Source organism: Cucumis sativus, chromosome 3 (genome assembly GCF_000004075.3).
Source record: "Cucumis sativus cultivar 9930 chromosome 3, Cucumber_9930_V3, whole genome shotgun sequence".
Lineage (NCBI taxonomy): Eukaryota > Viridiplantae > Streptophyta > Magnoliopsida > Cucurbitales > Cucurbitaceae > Cucumis > Cucumis sativus.
The window spans coordinates 2,244,778-2,271,188 of NC_026657.2; the positions used below are offsets into that span (position 1 = coordinate 2,244,778).

The window sequence follows — 26,411 nt, forward strand, 5'->3', positions numbered from 1 at the left end:
TTTTATTTATTTACGTAGAAGACTTTATTCAATAAGTTCCTATAAATTTTTAAAGTGTTTAATAATGTTGTCAAAACTTTAAATTTTCTATCCAATAATAGATGTTAATATATTTAATTTGAATTTTTAAGATAAGTTCTCCATTTTTGGAAAAATTACTGCTTAACTCAACTGATATTTCCGTGTACTTTTCACGAGTGAAAAGTGAAACTAACAAATTTGTGGTTTAAATATGTAAAAAAAAAAGAAAAAAAAAAGAGAAAAGGGAGAGAAAGAGGTGCTCACTATCGGGCCTAGAAGGAAGAAGAAAGCCCATTGGGCCTCAAACATGGGAAATGAATTTGATTTGGTTCTATTGCTTGGTGCTCAAAATATTCCAAAAATGTATCACAAGTCAAGCATTTCATCGTCTTCATGGAGCCACTTTTTTTCTCAATATTTAAACCCATTTCTATTCTTCTAAAAAATATCCATTCCATTTGAGGCCTTTTGAAAATTCCTTAAATCTCGATTTTCTCTTTTTATATTCACATTCTTAGAGCACTACATTACTCAATTCGAAATGCATTTTTTTAAAAAAGAGGTAAAAGATATATTTGTGTCGAACGACAGCGGTGTTAGAGACAACAATCTCCCGTCGAGTTTGAAGAGGAAGAATGTGTACTCTCCTATTGAGAACGCTCCAAAGGGTGGTAGAGGCCTCGGCTTGAAGCTGCTTCAATCGCTAAGGTTTCAGAGACCGTCAAAAGAAAGCTTAAAGATGGCAATGGAAGGGAAACATGATCCAAAGGAGGAAGAAGCTGTTGATCAATTAAGGGAAATGCTTTTTCTTGATGGTAAATTGCCAACCAAATTCAATGATTATCATACACTTCTAAGGTGAGTTTTTGTATAGTTTTTCCCCCAAGTATAACTCAATGTTCGAGCAAACTATTTCAAAAAGTTGTTATATATTATAAAGTAAAATATTCATGAATTCTAGCCTTTGATGCTACATTTGAAAATGTCCAAACCAATTTATGCACCTTTCGACTAATTTCACGAGACTAACTGTTTGATCTTACAATATCTAAAGGGTAAGAAAACATGTAAGATATTAAATTTTAGATAAATGATTGTCACGAATTCACGTGCTATCTAAATTCAAAAATTCAAATTTTGTTTGACATAGATTCTAGGTAATTAGGTTAATATTTAATATGTTTCTTTTTTCTAATTCCCTTTTTGGATTGTGTTATTTTAGATTTCTTCGGATGAGAAATTTTGATATTGAAGCAGCAAAAGATGCGTTTTTGAAATTCATCAAATGGAGAGAGGATTTTAAAACCGATACAATTTCAAAGGTATTTTCTCTTTTTAAATTACGTACTTTTATTTTCATATATATCCTTGCTAAGTTCTTATTGACGTAATTTTTCATGTTAGACGTTGAGTTATGAGTTTGACGACTTTTATAAAAAAAAATTTGTTAATGGATGATAGGATTTTAAATTTGAAGAGAAAGAAGAAGTAAAGAAATGCTACCCACATGGATTCCATGGAGTAGATAGATATGGAAGACCATTATACATAGAAAGGATTGGAATGGTTGATCTCAACAAATTGTTGCAAATAACAACACTTGAGAGATTTATAAAGTATCATGTTTCTGAACAAGAGAAGACTTCGAGTATTAGATATCCTTCGTGCTCTATTCATTCCAAGAAGCATATTGCTTCTACTACAAGCATTTTCGATGTTGGTGGTGTGGTAAGCACTTCCTTTCTTCTTTTAAATACCCTTATTTGATTTAGAGCCATCGTTTCGATCAATATGTTTTTGATTTACGTTTCTGCTTTATTTTTCTTTGCCATGGGAGAGTTTTAGATGTGATAGTGACGATACATATGTGTGTTAGAAATGAGTCGTACGTGTGACTTGATTTTAGTAAAAATTAATCGAAGATGGTGTTTGATTTTTGTATTTAAATACGGAATAGAGTCGTGTGATTGAAACTATTTTTGACATATGTGTGTGGTTTATAAAAGTTATATTATCATATTTTGATTCTTTTAGTATAGCATATGGGATATATGAGATTTGAACCTTGAGTTTTTTCTTTTTCTTTCCTCAGGGAATGGCTAACTTCTCTAAACCTGCAAGATATCTATTTACAGAAATTCAAAAGATCGACAGTAGTTACTATCCAGAGGTGAGATTATTATTTAATTAAGAAAACATATATTGTATGTTAATTTAATAAGATATATTTAGTTATGGTTAATTATCGTACTTAATTTTGATTTGAATTATTGCAGACACTAAATCAACTGTTTATAATCAATGCTGGGTCAGGATTTAAAATATTATGGAAAGCACTTAGAGCATTTCTTGAACCTCGCACGTTAGCTAAAATTCATGTTTGAATTAAATTTCTTCTCCCTCATTTTATCTAAATTAATTACATTAAATTTTATATTTATTTCTCTAATAATCTTATCTTAATCTACGTTGTTTTGTAACTAATAATAGGTTTTGGGACATAGTTTTGTTCACGAGCTACGCGAAATCATAGATCCAAGGTAACATTCTTTTGTTCTTTTAATGAAGAAAGAGGTATTGTCGTAACGTTTTCTACTTTTATTTTTAACTTTTATCGTCCATCCTTGTAGTACTGTTCATATTTTTCTTTGAATATTTGAGTAATTGAGATTATAGAGATGTGGATTAGATTGATTGAGAAAATAAAAGTGAAAACATTGGCAGTAATTTACCAACATTTCTTGGTGGAAATTGTGTATGTTCTGAATATGGAGGTTGCCTTCATAGTGATAAAGGTCCTTGGAATGATCCTGACACTCTTGCATTGCTTCAGGTCTTTCTTTTTAACCCTTTCTAATTATTTGTTTTACTTTTCGTTTTCATGTTTGAATTTTTAACGAAACTTTTAGACCAAAAATTTTGAGTTATTATTGTTCTTCGATAATCTTTGATCCAAATGAACACGTATTTAGGAGTGGATTTATTAAGGAGTTAGGGGCATGTGTCCCCCGATCACATTATCGATTTTTGTATTTTAATATTAATTTTAAAGTATCAGATTACAATATATATTAAATAATTATTCATTATTACTATTTTTTGGTTATGGTGTGTAGTGGTTGTGCCCTACCGCAAAACTACTTGATTAAGACTTTGATTCTGGCCTTATTACGATTGTTTTAAAACTATAAACTGATTTCCTAAAAGATAAAAAGGAGGAAAAAGAAAAAAAACTTCCAGCCACTCTTTGTTATCTAACAAATATTTAGAAAAAAAAAATGCAACAAAGTTGTGATCCAAACTTTCACTCTAAACAATATTCCATCAAAAAACATTATTTTTTTTTCTTTTTTTATGCAGTTTTTAAATCTACATATTTACATTACAAAAAAATCGTATGGAAATTGTCGGTCTTTCTTTATAATTACAAATGTAGTGAATATTATTAGAGTATCAGTACATCGAGATATTTTAAAATATTTTTTAGTGTGTTTATTATATAGTGTATGATGCCTCCTTATATAAAATTTATGGATCCGCCGCTGCCCGTAGTCATCAAATTTTGAGTTTGTTCTTAATTTAGTCTCTAACCTTCGAAATATTGTGATACTACTTTTGAAATTTGAGTTATGTTTCAATTTTTGGTCCCTAGGTTAATTGTTTACGATTTGTAACTTTGCCACTAAATAAATCATTTTTCATTGTTAACGCTAATGTCTATTAATTGATTTAAAATAATTAAAGTTAATTATGTTTCACTATTACATTAAACTTCATTAAATTTTAAATTGAAACTTAAATTCCACTTTATAATTATTTAAAATAAGTTATTAGAGATAAACGTCAAAGATTAAAAATGAGTATATAATGAAAATTAAGGTTCGTAAATAATCTCAAAACTTAAGAATAAAATTGAAACATTTTGAAATGCATAAATTATATATTGAAACGAAACTCAAAATTTAAGGACTTATATGTTTATTTTTAAACAGGTTATCTCTTCAGCAGATGAAACTTATGATAATGAAAAGGAAAGTGATTTCGCTCCCAAAAATGATTTGTTAGAGAATACAGTAAGCAACTTCACCTTCATAGATCAACTTCTCTATTTTTAAAACAAGAAAGAAAAATAAAGGTTAAATTCACCTACTCTTAATTTTTTAGAATTATTATAACATAAATGTTGATGAGTTTTGTTTGATTAGCAGAAAATTCAAGCATTGGAAGAAGCATTAGAAGAGACAAAGAAAGTGAGCTTTATGGTTTTTCTTTTTATAAACTATATATTTCTTCTTTAAATTTTATTCGAACCAAAAAAAATTCTAAATATATTTGATATTGCAGAAAATTGAGCTATTAGAAATAGCACTTGAAAGTACGAAAGTGGTGAGTTTTCTTATCCATCATTGTTTCTAAATTCAACTTTTCTCGACGTTTAAGAAATAAAAATCGTAGTATGAGTAATAATCGATTCGATTTTTACATAGTTATGAGGTCAACCCAAATTCAAACTAAATCAATATATTTTAAAAATCAAACCGAAGCTAACAGACTGGATTGCTTTGGTTTTTGCAATTTTCTTTTTCTTTTGAAACACTTCTCAAGTTTTATAACCATTTGTAAAACTTTGTTAGATTAAGCTACTTCAATTGAAAGTCTTTAAATAACGTTATAATTTGTCATAATCAACTACTACATTATATTCTATATGTTAGTGATGTATAATTAATATCAATATTGTTATTAGATGAGATGTTTAGTTTTTTTATGTATTGTTTTTTCTTTCTTTTTTTTACAGATTTTGAAAGATGCATCGGGCCGTATAAAAGACTTGAGAAGTTGAAAAGTAAAAGTCCAAACAAAATGCATCTCAATTGATTTTCAATTATATATAAAAGGTTGAGAATGTAATGTTAGGAACAATTACCGCTAAAATGAGTATCACTGAACTTACATAAAGCTTACGTTATCAATCTCACGATTTGAAGTTCGAAGACTTACAAAACTTGCCTTAACTTATATTTTTTATTTGTTTTTAAAAAAGTAACGTAGAAAAAAGACTAAAGAACAAAAAAAAAAAAAAAAAAAAAAACACTATGTACTCGTTCATAACTAAACTTCAACCTTTTGTTTTGCATGACGGTTTTTTAGAACTTCTAATGTGCACAAGTTAACTAATCGATGTATTATTTTGTAACCACTAAAATGTATATTATTTTGATTGAGAAAATTTTATAATGTGTTGCGAAATTGAGCATAGCTCAATTAACATACAAACGTGTTAGAAACCATAGGGTTTGTGGTTTAAGTCATTTAGCCTCTGGCTATACCAAAAAAATTCATAATGTGTTATGTAGTGTCTAAGATACATGTGAGTGATGACAGAACATGCTAAAAGAAAACCTGCATAATTTGTTTGTGAGGACAAAGTTAATTTTCACTCTAAAAGCCTTCAAGACAAGCAAGAATAACGTTTTTCACGTCGTAAGGGATGCAAAAGAGTGCAAAGATCATTGATTGCCAAACCTTAAATTTCAAATCTTGATCCAAATCCTCGACCTGAAATGTTACAAAATTATTTGTAGCTAATATAAAAAATGAAAGAAAAAACATTTTAATTAGACATTATATATAGTATGTGTTTCTATTGTAAATTATTTTTAGTTGAGAAGGGAGTAGTAAAGAGTGTAGCAAATAATAATAATAAATGATGAATATCAAATAGTAAAAACGGTAACAAATGAGGGTTTTGAAATAATGTTTACGATAGCTAATTGTGAATGTTAAAATATTATTTAATTTAGCTAGTGGTGATTATTATAGTCATCGCCCCAAATGACCCCTTAGTAAGTACAATTACGATAATTATTTTACTTAAAATTATCAACTCGGCTTATTTAACTTTCATTTAAAAAAGTTTCTTTCTATGAATCAACAAGAAGATCGATCAAAAAATTTATTTAACTTCATGACTACAATTTTAATGTCACAGAGACATTGGTAATATAACAATCAAACATAAAATATTAATAAATATAGCACAATAGAGCATAATGAGTGAATACAGTAGAATTTAGATCCAAATTTCAAAATCTATCAATGATAAACTATATCGTTAATATGAATCTATTGGTGTTAGATCTTATCATAAGTCTCTCATCGATAACTTTGCTATATTCAATTTTATTTAAAAGATATTCTTATACACTTAATTATTAATCTTATAAGTATTACTTAGTGCAATTACACTTTTCATTTTATGTGACGTAATCTTTCAATTTTTTTTCTATGTGATTTTTTTCATCTTGCATTTCTTTGTTTCTTTTCTTTATATATATATTTTTAAAGAACTTTCATTTCTTTATATATATATTTTTTTAAAGAACTTTCATTTCATTATTATTTAAACTTATGGCCGTTAAAATATCATTTTAGTTCGTTATTATCATGTTGCTAGTAAATTGACATTGTCATAAAGAAATTCAAATAGACACCTTTTATTTTAGTTGTTTTAATGCAAAATGGATCAATTTATTTACGAACATAGTAAATTGTCATTCTTTATATCAATCAATTTTTAGAAACTATTACTAAAAATTTTGTTATATTTAAACATAAATATTCCAACTTAAAATTAAATAGAAATTTTCACATCTTTTTTTTAATTCAATTAGTCATGTGAAAAGACATTTCTAATATTTCCTAAAAAAGATTAATGAAAATATAAAAAATAAGCTCTAAATTGAATATAATATTATATAAATAATAAATCTATCATAATATCTTTAAACTTCTTGAATAAAAAATTGAATCGTAAAATTTATCTAAATTCTAAAATTGAATTTTTAAAATTACATAATCGTATAAATTAGATTGACTATTTGAAAATTGAAATTTAATTTTTATCATAATTTGTTATAATTATTTTAAATTGAGTAAACTAATTGTAAGAATTAATGCAAAGTTTGAGTGTGTAATAATAAAATTTGAGTTAAGATTATTACGAATTTGAAATTAAAATAAAATGTGAGGAAAAGTAAGCGGTAGGGTTCTAGAAATCTCGGCATTGAACTAGAAGAGAACTTCCACTACCGGAGTCCAGAACCTTCTTGCCCCTTCCCCACGCTTCTACTTCTTCTTTAAAACCCCTACTCTCTTCATTCTTAAACCCCAATTTCTTGCATTCACTGAATACCACTCTCACTTCTCTTTACTTTAAGCTCTCCAATAATCTCCACCTATGGCTTCTTCCATCGCTCTCCGAAGGCTTGCTGCTTCCTCTGCTACTAAGCTTTTCAATCCTGTTCGCTCCGCCTCTGTTCTCCCCTCCTCTGTTCTTCGTTCTTTCAACACCAATGCTCAGATGACCAACTACGACGATGACGACCGCTCTGTTGATGTGGACTCACGCTCTGACCGCTCCCTCTCTCGTTCTCGTGATCGTTATCCTGGTTTCGGAGGTAGTTGTTATCTTTGTCCGTGCTTTAGTTTTTATCTCGTGTTTTCTTTGTTGATTCTCATGTTTCTGATTTGTTCTCCAGTTTTCAAATCGCTTTTGTGTTTGATTTTTTTTTTTTTTTGAGTAATTTCGTTTTGGTTTGTGGAAATGGCTTTTGGATCTTCCGGTGGAAATGAATGTTTGAGTTTATATGTTTCATCGTTAGTTCTTGAGCTATGACGATTCTGTTAGGCTAATCTCGGCATGATTTTTGTAGTTAATTGGAGGTAAGTGAAAACTTTTGTTAGTTGTTGTTGGTGGATGTTGAGCCGATCGGTCTTCTCGACCTTGTAGCTATGGTACTCTAAGTTAAGAGGGTTCGAGTGTGTGAACTTGCGTGTTTGTTGTTTTGATTACTCTGTTTACGGGTCTCTGGCATAAAATCTTTGGAATTCTTCATGATTTTGTGAGGATCTTGTTTCGGAAGTGCTTAATGAAAGATTTCCGTGAGTTACCTAGCTCACTAGTAAATTGGATCACATTCTAAGTCTTGTTCTGATCTGGAAACCACGCCATCGTAGTGATTAATTCGTTATGGTTTAGGGGGAAATCTCGATCGTTGTTTGTTAATTCTGGATGCTTGTTCTGAACACTCCTTGTCTGTCAATTTACAGATGTGTTCGATCCGTTTTCTCCGACTAGGAGCCTAAGCCAGGTGCTGAATCTGATGGATCAATTCATGGAGGACCCGTTTCTGGCAGCATCACGAGGAGTAGGAGCAGGTTCAAGGAGGGGCTGGGACGTGAAAGAAGACGACAACGCTCTATATCTCCGAATGGACATGCCAGGACTGAGCAAAGATGATGTGAGGGTGAGTGTGGAGCAGAACACACTGATCATCAAAGGAGAGGGAGCGAAAGAATCTGAAGACGAAGAAGATCGTAGACGATTCTCGAGCAGACTGGACTTGCCTGCGAATCTGTACGAACTGAATTCAATAAAAGCAGAGATGAAGAATGGGGTGCTGAAAGTGGCAGTGCCAAAAGTGAAGGAAGAAGAAAGGAAGGATGTGAGGCATGTTACTGTTGAGTGAGTAGTTTGGCCCCTCGAAACTAGAAAATTATGAAGAGCTTCTTCTTTCTCCTCTAGGTTTAACTACTTTGATGCTTTGGGTGGTTGTTGTGTCTGCATGTGAATAAGATATGAGGATTTCAGAGTTGTTTTGATAATGTCCTGAAAGTTGTTTGAAGAGTTGAGAAGGTCTTCTGAAATGAAATGTATGAGTAAACTTTCTTTGAATTGAACCAATGCATTCTTAGTACTCTTTTAAGCCATTGAAAGACTTAACTAAAATGGGTTGAAAGGAGTTTGTCTTGTGTAGTAGTGGCAACCATGAATAGGAGGTTTAAAGCTGCTTTATACGCTATATGTGGGCATTTTAATCTTTTAGGTACATTTAAATTCTATTACATTTGTGAATTATTTGGGTTATAAATTTTTCAGATTACATTAAATTATTGGGTGAACTTGTTTAGGTAGGCATTTGATCAAGGAAAGGAAAAGATTAAGGTTGAAGATTGCGTGTGAGGTTTTAGAGGGGAGTTGGGGCGCGTTGGACTAACTGGGCATCGACTTATTCTAAAATTTGTATTTAATTTTTCATTAATAAAATATGATTGCAAAATTGTATCTCAATCATATTTTATTATTGAAAATAAATTATTAGTGATGTTGGAAACTTTTAATCTTCCAATGCCATTCAAACATGAAGTTAAATACTTAACTGTGCTATTATTTTAAATGAACTTGAACGTTATGTGCTATTATTTTAAATAAATTTGAATGTTATGTATATATCAAATTTGGGTCTACATTTTAAATAAACTTGGACGTCTCTGTAAGTGTTTGGAATCAAAGTTATGTCTATAATTTTGAGCATATTGTTATATGTTAGAATATATAGTCTAAAATAATTTATAGTATATAAATAAAAATTGTTTTATATTTAGATTCATTTAACATGTATTCGATTATATTCGAAAACACTAAAGTAAATATATAGTCTAAATAATCTAATATATAAATAAAAATTGTTTTATATTTTGAATTCATTTAACATTGTTTTATATTTGATTATATTCGAAAACAGTAAAGTAAAGATATTCTATCTAAATGTTTAGATATGAAATTTCTAAAACGTTTTAATTTCTAAACAACGTTTTAATATCTAAATGTTTAGACATGAAAGTAAAATATATTTTAATATTTAAATGTCTAGACATGAATTTCATGTAATCGTTTTAATATCTAAATGTTTAGACATAAAAGTTAAATAAAAGTGTTTTAGTATCTAAATGTTTAGACATAAAAATTAAATATAGATATTTTTAATATTTAAATGTTTAGACAGTTTTAATATCTAGATATTTAGACATAAAAGTTAAATATAAGTGTTTTAATATCTAAATGTTTATACATAAAAGTTAAATATAAATGTTTAGAATAAGTTAGGCATTTCTAAAGTTAAATTTATTAAATAACTTTTTTAAAAGATAATTAAACTGAAATTTATTAAATAACATTTCTAAAAGATAATTAGACTGGCATATAAAAGGTAGAACATGTTCTTTTTATAGTTTCTATTATTGATCCAATTTGCAAAAGAAAAATAACTAAAGAATTAGTTCTAACATGCATGGATTGTTGTTAATTTAGTGTATTATTAAAAAATTATTTATAAAAATTATATTTATTTGTTTAAATAGTTTTTGTGAATTTAAATCTCTAATGATGAGAATTTGGTTTCGTAGAATTTAAAATCTGACCTTTTTCGTTCACGTTAATATTTTAAATGTTGGATTATTACAAATTTGTTGGAGAGAAATAAATAAAATAAATGTCGTGGAAAAAGGTGGCAACGTTGTAGAAAGAATCACTATTACTAGAATCTTCTTCGCCCTTCCCCACGCTTCTACTTCTTCTATAAAACCTCTACGTTTCTCTCTTAAACCCCAATTCTTACACTCACCGATTCACTCCCTCACCTATTCCAGCTTCAACTTTTCCATATCTCTCCATCAATGGCTTCTTCCATTGCTCTCCGAGCGCTTACCGCTTTCTCCGCACCTAAACTCATCAATCCTGTTCGCTCCGCCTCTATTCTCCCTTCCTCTGTTCCTCGTTCCTTCAACACCAATGCTCAGATGACCAACTACGACCATGATGATCGTTCTGTTGAAGTGGACCGCCGCTCTGACCGCTCCCTCTCTCGTTCTCGGGATCCTTATTCTGGTTTCGGAGGTAGTTGTTATCTTCGTCCATGCTTCACTTTTGTTCTCGTGGTTTCTTCGTTGATTCTCATGTTTCTGAATTGTTCTGCAACTTTCAATTAGTTTTTGTGTTTGATTTTTTTTTTTTTTTTTTTTTGAGTTATTTCGTTTCGGTTTGTGGAAATGGCTCTTGGATCCTCTGGTGGAAATGAATGTTTGAGTTTGTATGTGTTGATTTATATGGAATAAATCTCTATTTCTTTTATAATTTAGTAGAGTACAAACCTATATACAACCAAAGGGAAATAGGAAATAGTATCAGAATAATAATTATTCTAATTACGTTAATAATATGTCTTATTGTTAGTTTTTGTGGAATGTTGCGATGATATTGTCTATGAGCTTTGACGATTCTGTTCGGCGAATCTCGGCATGATTTTTTGTAATTGATTGGAGATAAGTGAAAATTTGTGTTAGCTGTTGTTGGTGGATGTTGAGCTGATCGGTCTTTTCGATCTTGTAGCTATGGAACTGTCTAAGTTGAGAGTGAACTTGCGTGTTTGTTGTTTTGATCACTCTGTTTACGAGTCTTTGGCATAAAATCTTTGGAACTCGTCATGATTTTGTGAGGATTTTGTTTAGGAATATATGCTTGATGAATGATCTCTTTGAGGAATCTAGTTCATTCGTCAATTGGATCACATTCCAAGTCTTGTTATCTGGTTCATTGAGGATCCTTGATCTGATCTGGAAATCACGCCGTTGTAGTCATTAGTTCGTTGTGGTTTAGAGGGAAATTTTGATTGTTGTTTGTTAATGCCGGATGCTTGCGCTGAACAGTGTTTGTTTGTCAATTTACAGATGTGTTCGATCCATTCTCTCAGACTAGGAGCCTAAGCCAGGTGCTGAATCTGATGGACCAGTTCATGGAGGATCCGTTTCTGGCAGCATCACGAGGAGTAGGAGCAGGATCAAGGAGGGGGTGGGACGTGAAGGAAGACGACAACTGTCTATATCTTCGTATGGACATGCCAGGACTGGGCAAAGATGATGTGAAGGTGAGTGTGGAGCAGAACACACTGATCATCAAAGGAGAGGCAGAGAAAGAATCCGAAGATGAAGAAGACCTTAGACGATTCTCGAGCCGACTGGACTTGCCTGCGAATCTGTACGAGCTGAATTCAATCAAAGCAGAGATGAAGAATGGGGTGCTGAAAGTGGCAGTGCCAAAGGTGAAGGAAGAAGAAAGGAAGGATGTGAGGCATGTTACTGTTGAGTAGTTGTTTGGAAAATGAAAATGATGCCCTTACTTTGTTTTTCTTACACTTGAATGTACAGCCTTTCTTGTTTGGTGTTTGTTTGTTATGTGCTTTGGGTTGTAAGTACAAAAGTCTCTTGTTCTTGAGATGGTGAGTAAGATGTATGGATTTCAAAGTTGTTTTTGTTAATATGATTTGCATCTGAACAAACTTTCCGTCTAATTCAAACCTTGAGCTATATTGTCTCCTAGAATCATAAAGACTCTGCTTGAGGGTGAGGAGCAACCGTGGAGTTAGGATGCGAAGGCACATTCAAATAAGGCTTATGGGGAGGTAAGTTGTAAAATTATTATGACTTTGAAATTCTACAAGCTCAACTAGTGATACACAAATAAAAGCTGTATATATAGAATAGTATATATATTTGAAAAGAATAAATTTAAAAGCAACTATTTGAAAAGTGGGGGGAGGGGGATTTTAAAGAATCGCAGTTGTTCATTTGGGAATGAATAGTATTTTCTTGATTCTTGCTTTGGCATTTGACATTTCCTTTAACAATCACTTGTTTTTTTGTCACATCTATAGTCAACTCCGCTAATTCTGCATATTAACAAAAACAAAAATTGTTTAGAAAGCCTAATATAGTAAATTATCTATCATGAATAGCTTAGGATAGCTTAAGTCTTAACGTGAGATATTGTCTATTATCTGCCTCTACTCTTTGACATCCACGTCATCATCTAACTATAGATCACGTTCATTTTTCGAGATTTTTGTGGCCTTTTCATTGTACACACGACATGACTTTAGTCTCAAAATGAGTTTAAGACGTTAGACCTATACAGGTTTCTCTTCAAGTTTTATTAAAAATGTCTTATACCTTATAGAAATGTAGTCATTTACTTTATTAAAGTAAGCATAACTTTATGGAAGTTGAGATTGTATTATCATAGTTTTTGCAAGTTCAAATCTCTCAACCCTCAGTACCAAAAGAAATGTTGTCAAATTTTCTATATGTTTCATATGTGGTATTTCAAACTAATTTGATTCTCCGTTCTCCCATGTTGTATGCGATATTATTTATTTCCGCTGTCATATACATATCTAATGTATGCATCAACTTTATCTTTCCACAATTTTCTTGTAACAAAATATTTGTGAGTTCTAATTAAAAACGATCATATAGAATAAGGTGAAGTTTATACTTATTATATGTGTGATATAGTTTAATTAAAAATATTGTATAACAAAGAGTTAAAAAGGTTGATTCCTTTCATCTATATATCGCTAATTAAATTTTTTAACTCTATTCTTAAATTTTATACAATACTTTGATATCTTTTAAAGGAAAACTATTCTTATTAAAGAAACACTATTCATAAAAACTTCGAAGAAAAAAAGAAAAAGAAAACAAAGAATGAAACATTTAAAAATATTTAAAAATATAATAAGATATTTTTTATCATAAAACTAACTATTTATTTGAATATGATAAAAGTAACTCTTTTGATAAACTTCGATTTATTATCTAAATTTGTATTTATTTCAATTATAACAGATAATGTATTCAAGTCGTGTTATTTTAATATATATTTTTAAATATTTTACTATATTTAAAAAATATTTTTTTTCAATCCAAGTACTTACTGAAATATAAATGTGACCATGTCAAATAATACAAAATCTAACCGAATTAGTGTAACCTATAACAAAACCAATAATTTAAGATTAATACCTGATTAAAATATGCTCTTGTGAAATTTGAATCTTTCAATTTATTCATTTATTTATTTTTAATTAAAATCAAATCTTAACAAAAACCACTAAACAAATGGATGTGCCAAAAATATATCGTATTACATTATAATTATGCTTAATTATACATATAAAATGAGTAAATGACGAATGATGATTATACTCTTTTTTAACCTTAAAAAAATGCATATGGCCTCAATTATTTAATTAGAACTCAGATCTTGTTAAAAAGGGAAAAATAAAAATAACATATAAATTATGAAAAAAATTGCAAAAATAGACTTTTAAAGTATAGTAGGTAACTAATTATATCTTTAACTTTTCTGTAGCTTAAAATTGATACTCTTAATTATATCCTTAACTTTTCTATAGCTTAAAATTGATACAAAGAGTTTTAAGATATGAAGAAAGTTTAAGAGTAATTGTAACTATCACATTAACTTACGAATAAGGAAAGGTTTGAAGGAAAGGTTTGAAGAAAGAATGAAAGAATCAAAGTAAGGAAAGGGATGAAAGAAGAGGAATAAGTAAATAAAAACAAAGAAATATACTAACCTGACATTTTAGAGACAATTTGAGAAACTCTTTGGCGACAACCATTGCAACTCATATTTGCATTTATAACAATCACTTCAAACTATATAACAAAAATTGAAAAGAAAAAACATTATTGTATATATCTTTTCTATATTGTAGCATATAAAACATGCATTTTCAAACTCTAAATAATAATCGAATTAAGAAATGTTACCTTAGGGGGTGTTAGATTCTCAGAAAATAACAAAGATTGCTTCATCATTTTGGCTTCTATTTGTCTTCTTTGTCTTTGTGTTTAGGCAGCCATGGAGGTTTCTGTTTGGTGAAAAAGATATTCCTAACTTTGTTTTTTCCTTTTTTTTTTTTTTCAAAGTTTTTTGGGGTTTCTCTTTCTAAATTTTCTCTCTCTAATTAGGCAGCCATGGATGTTTCTAAAGAATTCCTAACTTAAGTTCTTAGGGGAAAAGCTTATTAAATACACCGTTTTCTTTGCTTTATTTTATTGGCCTAATCTTTAATCTAATCTAATTAGGTTTCCCTTCTTTGACTATTTTAATTAAATGCCTTTTCAATTAACCTTTTCTTTCACATCATTCTAATCTCTCCTTTTCTTATTATATTCAAACTTGAATTTCAAGTTTTTGTAGCTAAAGAATACGTCTCGGATTATCGTTCAGTTGGTTATTATAGTCAATGAGTTACAGTAACACGCTAATTTTCGAAGTGCTTGCTATTTTAGTTTAAGTTAGTTTGTATTTCAAAGCGTATGCTATTTTTGTAGTAAGTAATTAAAAAAAGATAGTGTGAAAGTAAAATAATGAATAGCATAATTAAAAAAATACTATAGTAAAACATCATAGCAAAAATGATTTTGAAATTAACTTTTGAAAAGTTAATTTTAAACTAAGTGTCTAAGAAGTTGTTGACTTTTTTTTCTATCGTAAAATTGACAGTAGAATTAGACACAAAATTGAAAGTTTATGTTGTGATATTTTTAGGTGTTAAAATTTGTTAATGAAAGAATATAAATATTAATTTTGTGTACTGCTTGGTTATTTATTTAGTTTTAGGATATGACCTAATTCAAAATATTTTAAATACAACACTAAAGATATAATTAAGTGATACTAACAGAAATATTGCTGAAGTGAGGTGAATCATTCAACACAATACCTCTTCTTCTTTTCCATTTGTTGTAAAATATTTTTGTTTCACAAATGTGATGGTTTCTTTTTTCTTAGTATATTCCAATTTGGGTTTTATTAACTCTTTCTTAATTTAAATTACGAAGAATTTTTCTCAACAACCAAACATTTTCAACATCAATACTCAGTCCATTCTTAAAACTTATTGATGATTTTTTTTTATTAATAAAACGTCCATCTTACTAACCATTATTTAACGACTTAATAATAATTAAAACAAAGTTTAAAGAGAGATAATGGGTTTAATTTTTTTAAAAGAAAGAAAGAAAATAAGACAAAAATTTGTATGTTTTAAGTAATGGCATCGTGGGTTCATGTTCTTATCAATCTCTTCCCTTCTCATGGCTCAAATATATTAATTATTTTTTGCCATATCTTATGTTTGAGTTTATAATAATTAGTATTTGTCAATGTAAAAAAAGAAGTATGGGTACTTTGATTAACTTATTTATATAAATTAATGAAAATTAGCTCATGATTAGTGGGAATGTTGCACCCACCTAACATAAAAGCATTAGATTTAATTATTGTAGTTTAGTATACAAAATAAAAGAGATATATATATATATATATATAGTTTGCTTCAAAGTGAATGTGAGATTGGGTAATATTACAAATAGTTGGGAGTATGAATTGTTGTGAATAGTGGTTGAATAATGTTTAGAATTAGAATTGTTGATGGTATCGAAGTAGTTATGTGATAGAGATCGCTTTTGAACTTGCTTAACTCGAGAGAAATGTGGTTTGGTCTCAGGGGAAGCCTATAAGACTAAGACAACATTACTTGAGAAGAGATTCTCTCAGTACATCGAGTGAAATGTATTTATACGAAGGTGGAAAAAAGTACTATAGGTAAAAGAGAGTTTCACACTAAAGGAAAACAACGTAATTGCTTAATTACTATATACTAATATTTGTGCGTCACTGAATTTAACATATATTTACAATTAAGTACAATGATTTCGCTTCGTATTAATACGTAAAAATATCTTTCAAAGGCACACCGTTAGTCCATAGATATAGATATTATATCACCAAAATAGCTTATCAAACCTTGTGTTTATCAAGATCGTTACATTCTAATTACATTTGTTGACGGAATATATATGATCAAACGGTCAATTACCTTTATTTCAAAATTTGTCTCAATAGCTAAGGTCTTATTTGGTGACTATTTTCTTTGTTTATTATCTTTTGTTTGAAAACTAAGTCGCTATTTTCCATCCAAAACATAATAAATAATAAATAATAATATGCAAAAATTGAGTAATAAATGTTAAAGTTAATTAGAAAATAGTTAATATCGAAGAATAAAAATGGAAAAACAAAGGCAACATTATATGGAAGTCTCCCAACATTTCAAATACTAATTATGGGAAACAAAATTCTAACCATGAATTGAATAAATAATTTAGTAGTAGTTGGACAATAATAATGCTCTTTCTTTTAATGATGAATCTTCAAACTGTTCTACCAATTTGTTTAACTAATGTTTGGCCATTTTGATGCTTCAACTTCATTATTGTTTTTATTTTGGGGTCATCTTCCTTCAAAATTCACCTAATGAGTGACATAAAAGTTGTGTATTATCGACCTCAACGTTCGAGACAATGAGTGTGTATCAATTACCATCGAAATAGAATTCTTTTACTAAGTTTTTTTTTTTAATATAATCAACATAGTTATATACATCAATATTAAATTTGTTAAAAAAATAATTTTTAACAAGTCTTTAATACAAATAAGGATGGTGAGACTTTCTAATATACCTTTTAAGATAAGTAAAAATGATTAGACGATAAGTAGCAATGCCTTTTAACTTTTTTTTTTTTTTCTTTTTTTGGCACTCCAATTTTGGCTGTATTCTCCTAAGTTGCCTTGAAATGACCTTATTGGCCAAAGTAGATAAGGGGCAAAAGTTTCAAAAAAATTTAAAAAATTTTTGTTTAGTTTTGGGTTACACTTTTTTAATGCAAATAAGCCAAGAGTTTGTGCTCACAAAAGGGTTGGCCCAGTGGACCACAAACCCACCAAATACCAAAATAAATGGCTTTCCCCATCGCATCCCTTCCCATCCCATCCCTTCTCCTCAACATCATCTCTATTCATACTTTATAATTACCATTTCTGACTTCTTCTTCTTCTTCTTCTTCTTTCCTCTTTCTATTCCCTTTCCATAACTGTCAACTCTACTAATTCAATTCTTTCCATACAAATGGAGATGTGAATTACAAAATATTAGAATTCGAAATGACAACCAAAACTGTAAACATAAAACCAATGTTGTAAATTCTGTCAACAATATATTTGAGTTTATTATTGTTGAAATTGAGTTCATATTTTGTACTCTCTTCAACTCAATAATTTTAAGATTTTGGTTTGCTTCTGCTCCTCTAAAAATATAATAGAAAAAAAAAAGTTAATATCATTGGTGAATAATAAAAGCCCAAAAAGAGAACACGTTTATAAAAAAAAGAGAAAGTTTTGCCATTTTCATAATATATATATATATATATAACTGTGTGTCACATTCCTTACCCAAAGAAATTCAATCATAGATGGTTCATGAAAGCAACTCAATTGTGCACATCTATGTAGTACTTTACATTACACAACATCAAAAAAACAAACAAATATATACATATACATATACATACATATATATGTGTATATATATATATATATATAAACAATTTACAAAATTATATAAAAACAAATAAATAATCAAAACAAATCACCACCATTCCTTTTGTCTATCAAAATTATATCCAAATTCCAATAATTTTCATCATAGCATACTTCTACACAACATCCACCGAGAATTATTGTATCACAACTTTGTTATAATTGACTAAACAAAAAACAAATCTCCAAATAAATTAATGTTAAAATATCATTTTGTTGTCTATTGTACTTTGTTCATATACTTTTTCTGATGAATACCTTATCACAATTTTTACTATAAATGCTTATAAATAACGAAAGAGAAAAGAAAGAAGGTTTTTCTTAAATATCGAAGTGAACTAAATTTAAGATTTGATAATTAAAAGTATAAAAATTGAAAAATCTATCCAGAAATTGTGCTTAATTACATTATAGGATGATTTTCATATTGAATCCTACTCACCAGAAATCTAAATAAAAGTGTGACTATTTAAGTAACCATGTTTCTAATATCATATCTCATGAAAATGGAAGAAAGCAAATAAAAATGTAATTAATCTTTGTGACTGCCCAAACATGGCATGTTCCCTTCAATAATAAAGTTGTTTGTTTCTTTATTGATGCTGTATATAAAATATTGAGCCTATATGAAGGATTTTTTTTTTTAAAAGAAAAGAATTCATTGCTATCTACTGCCTCTCAAACTTTAAGAATTAAGTAAAGGGAGAAAGTCATAGAAAAATTAGGCCATGTTTGGAAGCCTCCAAAATTACATACTCTTTTATATAAAAAAAAAATTGAAGAGGGAGGCTTCAACCAAACATGACCCATGTGGCTTGATTAGTACCTGTTCCCATAACCATACAAAGAAATTTCATATTCAATATGCAAAGAGACAAGCATTTTGAGAGAATAATTGTAATTTATAAGCCTGGAAAAAAATATATATATTTTTATAACTAAGAGGTGATGGAAGTACAATACTTTAATTATCAATGTGAAATGAATCACTAACATAATCAAACAACCACTTCCTTCAATCAAACAAAAAGATATAGTTTATATCAGCTTTTTGGGTCTCCCTCAAACTAAACTATTAAGATAAAAGTTTAAACTAAACAAGATGGAGGTTTGGATCTAAACAGCAGCAAAATATTCATGTTCAAGTTTTGTCTAAGATTCCCACAACTGCATTGAAAAAACAGTTGCAACTGTCTATGAATGTCAATCTATTATGTCATCGAAAAGAGTGATGGGTTACAACATACTAACAATATTTTGCAAAATCTAAGGTACAAGATATGCATCATCCAAGAAAATATCCTTAAGGGATGATGCAAGAAGCTTAGTCAATAAAAACTTGCATTCGATCTCTTTTTGTAGAGATGACATCGGAGTGAGAACTAAAACAAAGAAAGACTTTGTGCATATTTTGAGTTCGAAGGGCAATTTACATTCTAAGTTCAAGCTAAAAACAAAAAAAAAGCATGATAAAAGAGTTTGAGATTTATGGAGATACACCCCAACTCGACATGGGAACTAGCCAACCTCTTTCAAAGATTAGTGAAACCAGGTCACGAGATTAGCACAAGTTAAAGTTGCCTCCTAAGTTATCCCAAAAGAGAGAAACAAACATAATAAGATATCACTATGTTAGGAGATTTCCAGCTTGGTAGTGTACTTAGAAAGCTAAAGCCAAAGCTAGAATATCTAAATCAAGGTATATTTCTTTTTGGCTGAACTTAACCATCATAGTGGCCATCTACCTAGGAATTAATACAGTCCAGCCCGGACATGCCCGAACACCCACCAATGTCATTTTCAAAGCATTTTGGGTTTGTTCAAACTGGATCAGAAACACAGAGCTTCTAGTACGAACATTGTCACCACTACTGTTCTATCTCAATAAACTGCATGTTCTCTCTCAAACTCAGGTATTAGGTTCAAACAAGCAAAACAACCAATATAACAAGAAAGATGTGCATTTCATATAAAAAAAACATGAGACATAGTCAAAGAGAAGATGAAGACCAGAGCAACAATGACAATTTTTTGCAAAAGAAATAATATACTAACATGCTTGTAGTTAGATTTTTAGTTACACTAAGGAAGCTAGTTTGTCTGGACTTAAATGAATCAAGTGCAGAAAATGTTGCAAGAATGACCGGTAATGAAAGTTAAGCTGCTTAAGAGATACCACAAAACAGTTCAATATTATTGATGATTAATTATACTGAGTAGATAAATTGGAACCTCTGCATAATAAGAGTCGCTAAGAACCCAATCTTCCCCTTTTTCAACATCTCCATGCTGAAGCAGATATGAGCTCCCGACGCTGCCAGCATAAAACTAGGGAAGCTTGGCGTTTCTCAACGTGAAATCCCCTCACAGAAGTTCTCTTTGCTACACATTCTGCTTGAGTTTCGGTGAAGTTGCTAAAGGTTACAGGCGTAAACCCAGCAGAGGCAAAGAGTGTCTTCCAAGGGGGCATTCTTTCAGGTGCTCGAAGTCGTCCCAGAACCGTACTTTCAATTCTGGGTTGCAAAAGAAACCTTTCGATCTTGTTCACAGCATCTGAATTCATATTGATAGCATCCAGAGATTCCAGGAGGTTAATGTAGGACTGAAGTGCCTGAAGCATATGCTGAGGAAAGGGGAGGTCACTTCGATCACACCCTCGGTCTAGTGAAACCACAATTTTCGGTGAGAGTTGCTTGATGAAGCGGAGGAGAGACGGAAGCATTGCTGGTTGATTCGATGAACACCATAGAGGGAAGTTTACTGCAACGGCCTCATTTTCGCTTGACCGTGGAAATGGCAAAGAAAACGAGTTCTGGTTCAAAGAATCAAAGTTAACCACTTCAAACTCAAAACTTATTCCAATGTCATTAGCAAATTGAGTGAGATTTTCGCGCATAAGCCCAAGTTCAATTGGATGGTGAGTTGAGGGAGAGGCAAAAGCAGTGATTTTGAGCGAAGGTGCACCTCGGTTCCTCAAGGACAGTTCCTGCATAAAAGAAGCCCACTGAGCTCCAAAACCAATATCAAAATCTACAATGTGAATTCGATCAATGTCATCGAGCGCCTCAAGCAGTGCCTGGTTGCAGGTGAAATTCACAAACTGAATGAGTGGGGAAATTTCCGAAAACACTTTGTAAGCACCCATCTTGAAGATCACATCAAACGGTGTCGGGCAGCGAGGAGGAGGAGGATTAACTGGGTTATTCATAAGGAGGAGCAATTGAAGAGCCTCCTTGAAGTAGAAAGCAGCCCTTTGAAGGGGCTTTCCAACAGGTGAGAGCTGGTGATTGAGCCGCGCCAATATCCCTTGCGCGTGTGAGAAATTCCCAGTCCCTACCAGCTCTGCTGCCTTGTAGAGCTGGTCGAGCAAAGCATGCTGATGCTGTTGCTGTGGGGGATTGTGATACGACATTTCGTCGCCAAGCCCTACAACTTTTGGCTTGGGCGACATTGCCTTCTGCTGAGGAAGAAACTGCAAACCCGGAGGATAACCAAGCTGCTGCTGCTGCTGCTGTTGCAACACCTGCAACTGATGATTCCTCAGAAAAATCTCATTCCCTGGATCCATAAACGGGACTTTCAGGATCTGCCCATTCGGGTTGGGGTCAAGTCCTCCACTTGAATTACGCCTCTTCAGTTGAGGCTGGAGCTGCTGTTCCTGTTGACCAAACGTCAATGGCACAAAAAAGCTAGGGTTCTGAGGCTGCTGATGTTGGTTCAACAAAACCTGAGTATTTAAATTCTGAGGTTTCTCATCAGGGCTCTCAAATGGCTGAAGTTGTTGAGGATAAATCATACCAGAAACGGGAACAACAAGATTTTCAAGAGACCCAGTAAAGATAGGGTTCTGAACATTGAAATTTCCATGGCGATTGTTCGAACCCAAACTAGAACTCTTGTAATTAACAACCCCTCCACAAGTGGTTCTATTAAAAGACTTATTGTTACCATTAACATCAGAAAACCCAGCACAAGCAGCAAGAGGAAACGATAAATTAGGATTAATGTTGGCAAGAACATTACCAGAACCGGTGTCAAATTCGGAACCCTGATCGACGATTCCGATACCGGCATTGCCATCCAAATCAAAGGGTATATTCCCATTAGCCAAAACACTTTTACTCCCTAAACTGGGATCTTCAACATCTCCGGCGAACCATCGGAGAAACGACGGTTCTGGGCCGGCTGTTTCCGACCACATACTCTCCAAATCTTCTAATCCAACCCCACATCGCTCCAATCCACCTGGAAAAATGACGTTACCAACACCAGCTCCAGCGACCGGTTCAACAGCAGGAGTCTCAGGAGGAAGCGAAGGAACACAACCGCCACCGCCACCGCCGCCAAAGGAAGAAGAGAGAGTGGAAGCCGATGTGGGAGGACTGGGGCTTCTCATATGAAGAACGGAAGTGGGTTCGTTGTTGGGTAAAGCAAAATAAGAAAACCCTTCTTGTTCTTCGTCTAGTTCTTGTTCTTGTTGTTCTTCCCCTTTCTTAACCCACTTTTCTGCAAAACCAGAGCAAATCGGAGAAGAAGAAGAAAAAGCAGCTGAAAATTCCAACTCCCCCTTCCCCTGAAAATGAAAGGAAATACCCCTCATACCCAGAGGAACAAAAACCAGAAAATGAAGAACAACAAAAACAATATTCCAAAGGGTTTCTTCAAGTAAGTAGAAGAAATCAAAATTTCAGGGTTTAATTTGAAACCCACCATTTTTCTTTGCATGCCATCAAATCCCAAAATCCCATTTTTCACAGATTGTTCTTCAAATTCCTTCTTTCCCCTCCTTTCTTCTTCTTCCACCTCAACTTCCTCTTCCTTCTACTTTCCATTTCCATAATCTCTATTTCTTTTACTCCATTTTCAGCTACCCTTTTGCTTTCTTCCTCTGTTTTTCTTGATACTATCTTCTTCTTCTTCTACTTCTTATCAAGTGTGTGAGTTGTTTTTGTTTGTTCTTCTAGGCTTGTGTTGTAGCAGTGGTCTGTGGCCTTCTCTGTTCTGCCATGGATGCGTACATCATAAAAAAGGCAATAAAGTGTACGCCCCCTTCTCCTCCACTCTCTCTCTCTCTTGTTTTTCTCTCTCTTACTACCATTACTTTTCTTCTCTTTCTTCTTCTTGCTTCTTTTCTTTTTCTATTTTCAATTTTTTTGGGTTAAAATTGGTTTTGTTTTTGGCCCTTTTTGTTAATTTTTCTTTTCTTGCTTTGGGTTTTCTCTGTCACTTCTGCCTTGTAGTGGCCATACTGTTCTAATTTCTTGAAAGCCCAAAACCAACCAAAGTGAAAACAGAGAGATGAGAAGAGAAGATGCAAAAGAGGGGCCTTTGTGATTTCCTTTTTTTCTCTTTTCAATGTTACAACTTATAAACCAAAATCCTTTCTTTTTATTTCTCTTCTTTCTCATTCCAATATATGATTATTATTAGGTCCAACACATAGTTTAAAACAAGAACATTACAGCTTATGTCAAGTTTTCATTTTTGATATATTGAAAAGCTAAAGGTTTGATTTCTCACTTTACATATTATCTAAAAAATAATAAGATAAATATATGTTCATGTTATTCGATTGTTAGAGATGAAATCTCATGATTTGGATATGATAAATCTTCGGCTGAGAAAGGAGTCGCCATTAAGTGAAATTGGAGTCCTCGTTGAAGATTTTATTTTGTGTGAGAATCTTGTTAATGTTTTTTCTTCATCCCTAAGTAGTATAACAAATTTGCTCATGTTGTTGCACATCCTCTCGTAGTTGTTGTTGTGGTAAGAGATCTTTTGCGATAGTATCACTCTTCTCGTTTGTGATGAGGTGGTGAGAAAGTAGTCAATGTAATTTTGTTTTTTTGTTTGCTTAAAAAGATGATAAGATGTTAATTACTATTTCAAAATTAGTTAATAATTTTATATTTTGTTTTTCCAATAGTTAAACAAGAAAAAAAAAAAAGTTGAAAAATGTCATTTCAGGTGTAATAGATAAGGCATATTACATTCATTAAAGATTTTTTTTTCTCCACATTGGTTTAGGGTTAAATTGTAACGATAGGATGAAAGAAGATTGAAAGATGTTTTAATTATATTTCTAAACTTTAAAATGTTTCATTTTTATCCTTTTACAGTGTGATTTGTTTTTTCTTAAAAAAAACATTTGTAAAAATTGATTTCATCGAATGATTTTATGATTTTAACAAAAAAAAAAAAGATAATAAATGGTAATCACGGTCTTAATTTATCTTTTTAAAGCATAACAATTGAAGATTGAAGGATTCCAACTTCTCAACTTCAAGATAGAATGTCATGTCAAAGCCTTAATTAGTGATAAACCATATCATGGTTAAGTCTTTATCACCAATAAGAGTAATTAAAAAATAATGTCTGTAACCGATAATTTTACATATATCTAAGATTCGTATACTTAATTATTATCTTTACAAATCGGATGGAATGCATTTTTTTTCAACATTACTTTATTTATTATTGGTCATTTCACCAACATTTAAGAATAGTGAAAAGCTGAAATAAAATAGTATATCACATTGTTTTCAACTAAAAGAAGTTAAAATTTGGGGTCTCAATCTCAATGCTTGAAATATTGGATTGTAAAATGTAGTAATAATCAATAAAGAGAGAGAGCTAAAAGGTAGAATATTTAAAAGCTTAATTAGGGATTGAAATTTATATAAATGCCAATGAACCAAAACTTGATTAAGGATATTTTCTTCTTCTTCATCTTCTTTTTTAAAATTTCATCTTTTGAATTTTCAACTTCATTATTATTTGAAAAATTGAACTATTTTCATTCAAGTTTTTATTTGTTTACATTTATAACTCATTAAATTAAAAACATATGATGGTTTTCAACTCCATTGATTTGAATTAAACAAACTAATAAATAAAAGAAAAAGACTAATGTTCTTTTTAGTGAAAAAAAATGTATTTTATTCTCATTTATTTAAAATTTTTACATTTATTAAGAAACTTTCAGCATAGATAAGATTAAAGTACAATTTTTTAATATTAAATTTAAGCTAGCATAATTTAATTGTCTCGTCGGTTTAGTTAACAAATGATCATTTAGAACTAATTCTCAAACAAGGGGAACTAAAATATTTTTATTTAAAACTTAAGAAACTAAATAGATACTAACTTTAAACCTCATGGACCGATAATGCTTTTTTGTCATTTTTTATCAAACGTTCAATAAAATATTTTGTTTTTTGCTTTATATCCTTTTTTTTTTATTGTTTTTAAAAAATGTTCTCAAAATCTTACCAAATTTGATAACTAAATAAATAAGAGTAATGATTCTACAAACTATCCATTTTTCTAAAAAAAAAATATCATTCTAAATTATTTTTTAAAATTTGTTACCTGACAAATTTTAAATGGGTGTAGTAAGGGTTGCATGATACATAAATACAGTCTGGCTACACCAATGTATTTTTCCACAATAAACGTTTCAAAAAATGCAGTCTGGCTACATAAATGCAGTATGACTACACCAATGTATTTTTTCACAAATAAACGTTTCAAAAAACTGTTTTATTTAATACATTTCGAATAGAGGTCAAGTCAATACCACTAAATTCAACTCGATTTAGTTTAATATAGTAAATTTTCATTTCTAAGAAATTATGATAATTTAATTTAACTTATTTCACACGATGATTTGCATCTTTCTTAAATGGTATGATTTAGTTTTTAACTAAATTTGAAAAAAGAAAACAAATTTTTAAATGTTGATTTTTTAAAAGTAAAATTCCTTATCAAAATTGTAACAAAAGAAATCCTTTTAGAAAATAACCCAATGGACAAAATGTATACATTTTTTTTTATTGGTAATGAATTTTTATCTCAGTGATTTTTTTTTTCTAAATGTAAATATATACTTTGTTTTTCTTATTATTATTATTTAAAAAGAAAAACCCTTTTCGAAACATGCTTTTTAAAAAACCAACTAAAAATTATTCTATTTAAATACACAAAATAAAAAGTCTACTAAACTAAACAACAATTAATGACTAAACTTTATCAACTAGTGAAAAATTAAATAAAATGATAATGATTAGTAGTCTTAATTACCTTAAATTTCCTTTCCAAAAAAATTACTTAATAAATATTTTTAGAAGATTGTATTTTTCATAAATTTCAAATTTGAACTATTAGTTTTCTAATTAAAATTTAGTAATTTCTCCATTGACATAATCTCAAAATTAAGTTATATTACTTCACAAGTTGAATT

General features: G+C 30.4%; 4 protein-coding genes and 1 long non-coding RNA gene across 8 annotated transcripts; 3 read left to right on the top strand and 2 right to left on the bottom strand.

Annotated features, from left to right (window-relative positions):
* Positions 1 to 474: 474 nt before the first annotated feature.
* On the top strand, positions 475 to 5,026 carry LOC101210038 (phosphatidylinositol/phosphatidylcholine transfer protein SFH11). Of its 2 annotated transcripts, none has more exons than XM_011652102.2 (11): positions 475 to 879; positions 1,244 to 1,343; positions 1,483 to 1,749; positions 2,114 to 2,191; positions 2,298 to 2,399; positions 2,512 to 2,561; positions 2,746 to 2,854; positions 4,014 to 4,094; positions 4,227 to 4,271; positions 4,366 to 4,407; positions 4,820 to 5,026. In XM_011652102.2, exons 1-11 carry the CDS (start codon positions 563 to 565, stop codon positions 4,862 to 4,864), a joined length of 1,236 nt encoding a protein of 411 aa, XP_011650404.1. In that variant the 5' UTR covers positions 475 to 562; the 3' UTR covers positions 4,865 to 5,026. The 2 variants fall into 2 exon arrangements, with proteins under 2 accessions (XP_011650404.1, XP_031737863.1); XM_031882003.1 differs by having other exon boundaries at positions 4,230 to 4,271.
* Positions 5,027 to 7,121: 2,095 nt separating this feature from the next.
* LOC101219106 (small heat shock protein, chloroplastic) lies at positions 7,122 to 8,793 on the top strand. 2 transcript variants are annotated; one of them, XM_011652104.2, is made up of 2 exons: positions 7,122 to 7,484; positions 8,134 to 8,793. In XM_011652104.2, the coding sequence occupies exons 1-2, from the start codon at positions 7,262 to 7,264 to the stop codon at positions 8,550 to 8,552; spliced, it is 642 nt and encodes a 213-aa protein (XP_011650406.2). In that variant the 5' UTR covers positions 7,122 to 7,261; the 3' UTR covers positions 8,553 to 8,793. The 2 variants fall into 2 exon arrangements, with proteins under 2 accessions (XP_011650406.2, XP_004147203.3); XM_004147155.3 differs by having other exon boundaries at positions 7,122 to 7,481.
* Positions 8,794 to 10,425: 1,632 nt separating this feature from the next.
* On the top strand, positions 10,426 to 12,197 carry LOC101219346 (small heat shock protein, chloroplastic). 2 transcript variants are annotated; one of them, XM_031881944.1, is made up of 2 exons: positions 10,426 to 10,762; positions 11,590 to 12,197. In XM_031881944.1, the coding sequence occupies exons 1-2, from the start codon at positions 10,540 to 10,542 to the stop codon at positions 12,006 to 12,008; spliced, it is 642 nt and encodes a 213-aa protein (XP_031737804.1). In that variant the 5' UTR covers positions 10,426 to 10,539; the 3' UTR covers positions 12,009 to 12,197. The 2 variants fall into 2 exon arrangements, with proteins under 2 accessions (XP_031737804.1, XP_011650405.2); XM_011652103.2 differs by having other exon boundaries at positions 10,432 to 10,759.
* A 171-nt stretch (positions 12,198 to 12,368) lies between these two features.
* LOC105434782 lies at positions 12,369 to 14,766 on the bottom strand. Its single transcript, XR_968848.2, has 3 exons — positions 14,494 to 14,766; positions 14,298 to 14,379; positions 12,369 to 12,587 (listed from the first exon to the last, which is right to left on the bottom strand). It is a non-coding gene; the product is annotated as an uncharacterized LOC105434782 (long non-coding RNA).
* Positions 14,767 to 20,175: 5,409 nt separating this feature from the next.
* LOC101218630 (scarecrow-like protein 22) lies at positions 20,176 to 23,314 on the bottom strand. Its single transcript, XM_004147154.3, has one exon. The coding sequence runs from the start codon at positions 22,767 to 22,769 to the stop codon at positions 20,445 to 20,447; it is 2,325 nt and encodes a 774-aa protein (XP_004147202.1). The 5' UTR covers positions 22,770 to 23,314; the 3' UTR covers positions 20,176 to 20,444.
* Between the last annotated feature and the right edge of the window lie 3,097 nt (positions 23,315 to 26,411).

Coding starts and splice junctions, on each gene's coding strand:
- LOC101210038 (XM_011652102.2), top strand. CDS start 563: ATGCATTTTTTTAAAAAAGAGGTAAAAGATATATTTGTGTCGAACGAC. Junction 2,562..2,745: donor CGCGAAATCATAGATCCAAG/GTAACATTCTTT, acceptor AAACATTGGCAG/TAATTTACCAACATTTCTTG. Junction 4,408..4,819: donor CACTTGAAAGTACGAAAGTG/GTGAGTTTTCTT, acceptor TTTTTTTTACAG/ATTTTGAAAGATGCATCGGG.
- LOC101219106 (XM_011652104.2), top strand. CDS start 7,262: ATGGCTTCTTCCATCGCTCTCCGAAGGCTTGCTGCTTCCTCTGCTACT. Junction 7,485..8,133: donor TTATCCTGGTTTCGGAGGTA/GTTGTTATCTTT, acceptor GTCAATTTACAG/ATGTGTTCGATCCGTTTTCT.
- LOC101219346 (XM_031881944.1), top strand. CDS start 10,540: ATGGCTTCTTCCATTGCTCTCCGAGCGCTTACCGCTTTCTCCGCACCT. Junction 10,763..11,589: donor TTATTCTGGTTTCGGAGGTA/GTTGTTATCTTC, acceptor GTCAATTTACAG/ATGTGTTCGATCCATTCTCT.
- LOC101218630 (XM_004147154.3), bottom strand. CDS start 22,769: ATGAGGGGTATTTCCTTTCATTTTCAGGGGAAGGGGGAGTTGGAATTT.